The 8,457-nt window shown below is 33.4% G+C and overlaps 2 protein-coding genes across 2 annotated transcripts; one reads left to right on the forward strand and one right to left on the reverse strand.

The window, feature by feature from the left end:
• Positions 1-891: 891 nt before the first annotated feature.
• LOC106382447 (protein DELAY OF GERMINATION 1) lies at positions 892-2,307 on the reverse strand. Its single transcript, XM_013822468.3, has 2 exons — positions 1,838-2,307; positions 892-1,532 (listed from the first exon to the last, which is right to left on the reverse strand). Exons 1-2 carry the CDS (start codon positions 2,241-2,243, stop codon positions 1,096-1,098), a joined length of 843 nt encoding a protein of 280 aa, XP_013677922.1. The 5' UTR covers positions 2,244-2,307; the 3' UTR covers positions 892-1,095.
• A 5,101-nt stretch (positions 2,308-7,408) lies between these two features.
• LOC106378843 lies at positions 7,409-8,157 on the forward strand. The gene is made up of 2 exons (XM_013818905.1): positions 7,409-7,880; positions 8,066-8,157. The coding sequence occupies exons 1-2, from the start codon at positions 7,409-7,411 to the stop codon at positions 8,155-8,157; spliced, it is 564 nt and encodes a 187-aa protein (XP_013674359.1).
• The last annotated feature ends 300 nt before the right edge of the window (positions 8,158-8,457 follow it).

An 8,457-nucleotide genomic window follows, 5' to 3' on the forward strand; every position in this document is an offset into this window, starting at 1 on the left:
CCAAAAATCATGATCCATATTAAGAGTCCAAAAGAAAAACACAAGGAGGAAGAATTATCTAGAATTATGGAGGAGAAGAGAGAAAGTTATGTAGTAGAATAATTATGTTAGATATTTTGAAATAAGATAATAATTTAGAGAAATCTAAAACATGTTAGAGTTTGCTCCTTCATTTGTATAAATATGGGTGTTTAGCACCATTTGTATCATCCAAGAATCAAGAAAAGTAATTGAGAGAAAACATTCAAGAAAAAGTTCTAACAAAGTTTCTAAAACAATCTCCAAACACAAGCCTTAGTAGAAAATCTCTTTTCCAAATACAAAAACTATCACAAATATAAATTGTCTACATTTCATCTTTAACCTCTCAAAAAAAATATTATCCACTATTTTTCCCAACGTGTATTTATGTCACACTGGATACTCCAACAATTTTCCTTTTGCCTGTTCCCTAACACACAAAAAGCCAATGGAGTATTGGATCAAAATCTCTAAGCTGACTTGTCGAGAAAGAGCATGTTTACTGACACGTAAACACACCAAAATCATTTCTCTAACTATTTGTCGTCGCTGTGCCCCCATTACTCACAGTTGTACATGCATCCAGTAGCATACTGTCTTTCTGAAGAGCAAAAAGCCGCGTGGATAGACTCGATAAAGAAAAAAAAGATTCCATTTTCTTTTTATCAACAAAGATTCCAGTTATTAAAGTACTCTAAACCATCAAAATGTACTTATGATTTATTCTTAAAAAACTATAACAGTTTAGTAACAAAGCAATGTTTATATATATATATAGATAATAATATATTTATAAGTATAATCATCTAACAAGATCTGTTACAAAAAAAATCATCTAACAAGATACATCTATGTTATAACAAAATCATAAACTATAAAATATATTTGTATTTATAAAATAAATCGAAACGCATTACACACTGGTCCTCGGAAAATAAAATTGACATATATAAGGAAATATATATCCCTAAACTATATCATAAAGCTATAATACCAAGATTATAAATCTCGTTATTATGCAATTTCATAGCTGACACGTACCTATAGTATATATCACCTCTACTTTTATAACGACTACTTCCCTTCCTTCCCTCCGGCATCATCTGCGGCCTCTATTATACATTCACGACGGCGGCGATCCCTTAGCGCTCCCCAAGAATGCATTGAAAGATGAAGTTTTATCCCGGCTAGCAAAAAATCCGCGGCTTGCATCGGCGCCAGAACCTCTATGATTTTACTCAACGTATATACCCTCAGATTATCGGCCTCGGCCAATAAAGTGGCCATAGCTTCTTCTTGCTTGTCGAGAGCTTGATCTACTGCCAAGTTAGGCTCTCCTACGTGCTCCTCCGCGTAAGCCACGGTGGAGATAGGAATATCAGCGGCGTCTTCTTGCAGACTGGAGACTTTCTTGGTCATCTTCTCTTCTTCGTCTATGATCTTCACATGCAAGACGTTGATCTTCGCCAGCTGCTCCGCCGTTAGATCGCTGAGTGATGCGCCACCACTACCTGTTGAATCAAACCGAATTGAACTAAACTCAGACCTAAAAATTCTTAAACCAAAAAAACAAAATTTTAAACTGAAACCAAACTAAATCCAGGACCGGCCAGATCTAAAAGACCATAAACATTTTTAAATTAATTTTGATAAAATATTGACAATTTAAAAGCAATAAAATGTATGTATAATAACTTTAAATTTTGGAACAAAGAAGAATGTTTTATTCGGATGTTTGGAACCGGAGCTGACCAAACTAAGAAGTGAAAAGAAGTAAAATCCCAAATAACTGATAATGTCCAAACCCTTAAATTACCTGAAGTATCGTAACCATCGACGTTGCGGAGAAACTGAGTCACACGGATCTCAGTTTGGGACCCACACAGAGCATAAACAAGCCTAAAGAAAGAAGATGGTCTGCAGCCACCCATCCAAATCAGAGCGTTCTCCAAAGGAGTGTTCCACGACGGCGCATAATAGTTCGAGCTACATCGGTGTGAGAGATCGGCTCTTTTTCGGGCGTAATCTTTGAAGTCTCCAATGATCTTTTGTGTTAATTCACGGAGTTTCTTCTCATCCGTGGCAGCGTCGGCTGTGCCTTCGTGAGATCGTCGTTGAGCTAAGGCTTGTTTAAGGTCAAGGACGCGTTGGGATTGTAAACTCATCCACCCTAGGTAACAACTTTGTTGAGCTTGTTCGATGTTTTTCCCTTTGTCCTCCATCTTTTTTTTTGTAGTATAAGTAATGATATTACATGTTACCTTTTTAGAGGTATTTGTGTGTTTCTGTGTCAATCTCGAGGGGTTTATATACAGTCATTGAATTTTAAAGATAATGCAACAGTGTCATTTTTCTCTGATTAAACGTATTGTATAGCAATAATATTAATGGGTATAATTCGAATCCGGTTAACTGTTTTGGACTTAAATCAGAAAACCACTTTAAAAAGAACTGATATAGTTCAAACAGAGCAATATATAACCAGAACGGACATGCAATTTTTATAAATTTATTCAAACTAGTAAATATTTACGGTTAATTAGTATCTTAAACACATTTGATTAACGAATATTAGTATTGAAAGTTGGAAGACAATACTTGCATGCATTGCGTGTAGGACTAACAGAGAATGCAACTTGTCCTTCCAAAATAGCTAATTTCCTTTATTTTGATTAATTTGGCTGTATATTCTTCTTCCTTATCGGGAAAATGAAAAGTGAAAACCCTTTCATCTAAGTAACGGAAGCCGACACATTCACTCGAAAACAAGGATATATAAATTTACATTGGCCCGGATAAGAAAACAAGATGCTTCATACATATATATTCAGATAAAATTACGTTATGATTCTTCTACATTCTAAATTTAATACTTACGCCAGAAGAGAACATGCAAAAATTAGTTCAGGGATCAGAAATTCAGAATTGTATCGAATGTTGCAAGTGGCAACTTTGCCCCTTCAAAGAGGAAAGAAAGTTTGAGGAGATATTTATCTTTTTAATTTTAAATAGAATCTGTAAAATATACAGCAATAGTATTTTCTTATAAAATACTATAATGACAATAGATAGGATTTTTTTCAACAAAAAAAGAAAGAAATCGGATTGCATAAATGTGTTTCTGATATAAATATCTAGCTTGGAGGCATATTAAATTGTTATCTTGTATATGTGACTTTTAACCAATTTTAGAAATTTTGTTTTAATTTTAATTTTTTGGAACCTGAGATATGAAAAGAGGTGTAGAATATGTTGGAAATAAGTCCTCTTCTCCAAGAAAACTCTTGAAATATGAATTTTTACGACCAGAATTTGCCTTTACTACAGAAACAATTCGGTCAGAAACTCTTTACTATGATGCCCATATAGAACATATAATAAAAAATCAGTTACAAAAAAAAAACATATAATAAAAAATTTATCAAAAGCATCATCAAATGAACAAGGCATGATAAAATGGAAACTTGAGTACGGAACAAGAGATTAAGAGCATGATTAACCCCGATCTCTTAGTCGGGATTCTTAACTCGTGATTTGACATTTTTTTTTATTTTTTTATTTATTTTTACACTTTTCGGGTAAGAGACGGTTGTTATATATCTTATTTAAGTGATAGTTCTTAACTTTCCTTAGTTAAAATCTAAAAAAAACTAAAAACCGTCTCTTAACCGAAGCTAATAACTCCAGTTAAGAGACTGGGGTTAATCATGGTCTAGGGGTATGGAATAGATAAAGCTTCTCTCTCTCTTCTTGGTTCTGAATCCAATATCTTTCATGAAGAAGAAGATGAGATGAAGCTTGTTCATGTCGCCGTTTTTTTTCGGTGACTTTTGTCTCAGGTATACTGCGGTTTACTCAACGGGTATAGCCGGCTTCTGACTCTGGCGGTTCGCGCTCTCTTCGACGGGGATGTTCGGCTTTTGCCTCCGCGTCGTGCTCCTTTGAAAGCGACTGCAGCTTATCACCGAGACTTTCTCGATTAGTCGATTGACGTTTCCTGTTGCCTCACCTCCTCTCTTCTTCCTCACCTTTGATGTTTTTTTCCTCCTTTCCCTTAAAGGTTTTTTCAACTTCGGGCTATTTCACATCTATAAAGATGACTGATTTTTATGCAAGAAGATCGAAGGTTGTAAGATGGATCAATGAAGATTGTCTTTAGAAGCGTAGATCCGGTGAGCGGCTTGATCGATTTGAAGATTGCTTGGCTTGACCGGGTTTCTTCTTCGGTTAGCCTCTGCTGTCGGCGGAGTTCCGTCGCATTTCCAGTTTGGCACCGGTGGAAAAAAGTCATCTCCTATTTTGACGAGTGGATTCAGATTGCAGGGCAATCGGTCACGTGGTGGATAGAGACGACTTGCTTCCTCGATGGGTTTTCCTTTTTGGGCTGGTGGTCCAAAATCGTTTCTGTAAAGTTTGGCATGTTGTTTAGACCTTTTGTTTTTTTCTGTTGTTGGGCTTTAGTCCGTTTGGGCTTCTGTCCCTTAATAAAATTCAGAGAAAAAAGATGGAAACTTGAGTGAGGAGGATTTTTTTTTTTTTTTTGACAACATCAACTAAAAACTAACTAGAAATTCCAACCGGTCTAGTAAACCAAACCTGTGGGACTGAATCGACATAAAGCAAAGCTGAGAGAGGAGGAGTTTTATTTTCTAAAAAAAACATTTTCGAAGGAAAATAATGGAAACCACAGATTAATTAAAACTAGATTTTGATCCGCGCTAAAGCGCGGGATAATATTTTGGTAAAGACTTTATATAATCGTATTTTTCTTTATTGAAAATAGGTCTAAGCATAATATTCGTAACCCAAAGTCCGTACCGAACTTAAACCAAAAAACCCGATCCATACCCAATACGAAATGTAAGAAATCCCAGAATTGGTCTTGTGGGATGGTACATCATATATCTGAACCCGAAGTGTTATTAGCCGAACCCGAACAGGCAACCCGAAAAAACAAAAAAAAAACAAAAAAAAACCATAAAAAATCCAAAAAACGATATGAAAGTCCAAATTAATCACAAATATAAATACTTGAAACATAATTATATACTTAAAATATTCAGTTCTATATTTATTATGAAATTATATCAAAAAATAAGTATTTAAATTTTCAATAAGTACCTTAAATATCCAATTCTATATAAATAAGTTTATTTCTTATGTTTTGCTTTAAAATTTTGGAATTAACTTCAGATATATCCGAACCGAACTAATATAACCTGAATTGGAACAATATTTGGTTACTTTATGGATTTTATGATGTGATACAAATTAGAAGCAAAACCAGTGTGTTATATCCAAACCCGATCCGTACTTATAAATTTACCAGAATGAGACATAGGATGTGTTATAAGTTTGAACCGAAATTTCAAATACCTAACGGGTACATAAAGGCCTGAGCCTAACATAAAGTATGTTTTATGTTTTGTTCAGTTAGTTTTATATTTGATAAATATTGTTTATGTTTGTTGGAACAACCCGTAAAACTATGCTCATAAAAAAAATATCAATAATAACATGTTACACCATATCATTAAATATTAATAACTATTATTATTTATTTTATCATATATATATATATATATATATATATATCTAATTTTAATATTCTATCTATAAGAATTATATTATTATGTATTTGGTCTGAGTTTTAAATAATTTATTTCTTGCATTTGAATTAAAGTACAATTGTATATATGAGTTAGTAGGCATATATAATTCTTTTTATATTAATAAATAAAATATAATTGATTATTTACTTAAAAGTAGTGTTAATAGATATTGAGTTCTTATTTAAAAAACAATAGATTAGTTATTTCGTTCCTTAATTTTAGGTTCGGGTATACATATATTTAATAATAATTAAATTAGATCGATATAAGTAAAAATTATACTAAAGCTAGTTAAATGTAATTGTCCAACCTAGATTATTTGTAAGTAGATAAAAAATAGAACCCTAAATTAATAGATTAGATTCTAAAATAAATAAATATTATAGTATTGTTTTGATTATGTAAATATTTTTTTTAAAACTTTCATTATCGACACTTTTATATCTTGAAAAAAGTGAAAGTATCTTACTAACATAGTATAGATAAATAATTTGTAAAGATGTTTCGTGATGTTATATTCTTTTATGATATAAATACAGTTTAGTGTATATAAATATTTTTAAACATATTAATCATTCTCCGTAAATATAAGATCATTAGTATATATAGTATATCAATAAAGTTTAGAAAATAGCTCTCCATCTTGCATATTCCTAGATACACAAGTGCAATTTTGTGAATATAAATATCTTTATACATATATCAATTGTAGTTACTATTTTTAATTAGTATACTAATAAACTTCAGCAGAAATATGGTACTTACTAACAAAAATATTGGAAATGAAAATAGGTCTAAAAGTTAAGGATGGTACATTTATCTTTAGTGAGATATGATCAAGTCCAAAAATTAATGACAATAATTTTAAGTAGATAAAAATTAGGACTCTATTTTAATAAATTAGATATTATATTTTCTCAAAAACAGAAATAATTTTCAGCGATATAATTGGTTTTATTTTTATATGTAGCAGCGAATCAAGACACGTATGCAAAATATTGACACGTGCTACGCGTGTCTCTTTTTCCGTGTGGCGTGCTTAACACAAGAGTACGTGACGCTTGTCGTTTTCTATCTGTGTCTGTGAAGGCTCAGGTCACAGATAATACGATCATATGTTCATAAGTTACGTTTTTGGTCACCTACGCGTATAGTTTTTTTTTTTTTTTCTTTCTTGGAAAAAGGTCTTTCCTTTTTCTTCTTCACCGCATGTCGAAACGGTTCGTGCGTTATTTGCTCTGATTTTGCCCAACCACGTGCGATAACACATAAGAGACCGACTTCTACGGTTCTACCTCATCCTCGAGAAGATGTTTTTATTAAAAAAAAAATATCCTCGAGAAGATGAGAGAACAACTATATATTGCGTATATGATCTTTACTAATAAGTTTTCTGAGAACAGGTTTGATCTTACTAATAAGTTAAACACGACTATACTAACTTAAAAGAAGCGCGCGGTGTTGCCAGTGATATGGGCATGGCATCAACGTTCGACTCTGTGTCACATGAAAGGATTAAAAATCGGCCATATTACCAAAAACAAGTAAATACTATCATGTTTTCTTTAGGAAAATAAAATGACCAAGTGAGAGAAATATTTTTGTGCAAACTATTTGTAGCAACATAACAGCTTCATCAGTTCAAAAAAAAAAAAAAAAACATAACAGCTTCAATGGATCAAGATATATCTCATAAGGAAAGGGTCATTCTGGTCTTTAAGTGAAACAACAAGATCTGGTTCTTGAATGTGGGCTAAATGATTGAAACTGAGAAGATGGCAAGAAGTTTTCATCGAGTTGAAGTTAGAAATGGAGAGAATACATCTTTTTGGCATAAAACTTGGTCTTCATCGGGTTGTCTCTCAGATATTCTAGGAGAGCGAGTAACTGATCTTGGTCTTCCTGCTCACACTACAGTTCAAGAAGCTATGATGTTCCACAGAAGAAGGCACAGAACAACAATTCTTAATAGAATTGAGGATGAAATTGACGAGAGGAAAGCAAATGCGGATAATGCGGAGGATGTTAGCCTGTGGAAAGGTATTGGAGGAAAGTACAAGAAGAGGTCTTCAACAAAAACCACTTGGATGCTACTCAGAGATCAACAGCCACTGTGTCAATGGAGCAAAGGAGTGTGGTTTCGACATTCTACACCTAAGTTTGCTTTCATGACTTGGTATGCTCTGAAAAATCGACTTGCAACAGGGGACCGCTTGCTTCAATGGGGAGGGAATGTTGATGGGAGCTGTACCCTATGTCAAGATCCTATTGAAACACGAGACCATCTTTTTTTTCAATTGCCCCTTCTCAGCTGAGGTGTGGAAGAAACTTATGAGACCAATTCTAGGAGATCGATACACAAATGATTGACCTGATATTATTGGGCTGATATCTGAAACAGATGGAGATATGCTGAGTTGCTTTACTATCAGGTATCTCTTTCAAGAAACTGTCCATAGCATATGGAGAGAAAGAAATAAAAGGAGACATGGGGAAGCTCATTTACACCAGTGCAGCTAGTTAAATTCATTGAGAAGGGAGTCAGAAACCGTTTCAGCTCTATTGTGATGATGGGAGACATGAGATATGAAGGTGGCTTAAGATACTGGTTTGGCACAAGGATAGAGTAGAAGAACAGCTAGTTTTTGATTTTTTAATTCTTTAAACAAAAGTTGCACTTGATGTAAAGAAAAGTTTTTGAATAAATTTAACTTTAATTCAAAAAAAAAAACACACAACAACTTCAGTGCAGTTCGATTCGATGAGTTTATCGGAAACCAGCTACTTCAGAGTGCCGACTTTGGATGCGGCATGAGGAATCTTG

Source organism: Brassica napus, chromosome C7 (genome assembly GCF_020379485.1).
Source record: "Brassica napus cultivar Da-Ae chromosome C7, Da-Ae, whole genome shotgun sequence".
Classification (NCBI taxonomy): Eukaryota; Viridiplantae; Streptophyta; class Magnoliopsida; order Brassicales; family Brassicaceae; genus Brassica; species Brassica napus.

Coding starts and splice junctions, on each gene's coding strand:
- LOC106382447 (XM_013822468.3), bottom strand. CDS start 2,243: ATGGAGGACAAAGGGAAAAACATCGAACAAGCTCAACAAAGTTGTTAC. Junction 1,533..1,837: donor CGATGGTTACGATACTTCAG/GTAATTTAAGGG, acceptor TTGATTCAACAG/GTAGTGGTGGCGCATCACTC.
- LOC106378843 (XM_013818905.1), top strand. CDS start 7,409: ATGGCAAGAAGTTTTCATCGAGTTGAAGTTAGAAATGGAGAGAATACA. Junction 7,881..8,065: donor AGGGAATGTTGATGGGAGCT/GTACCCTATGTC, acceptor CTTTACTATCAG/GTATCTCTTTCAAGAAACTG.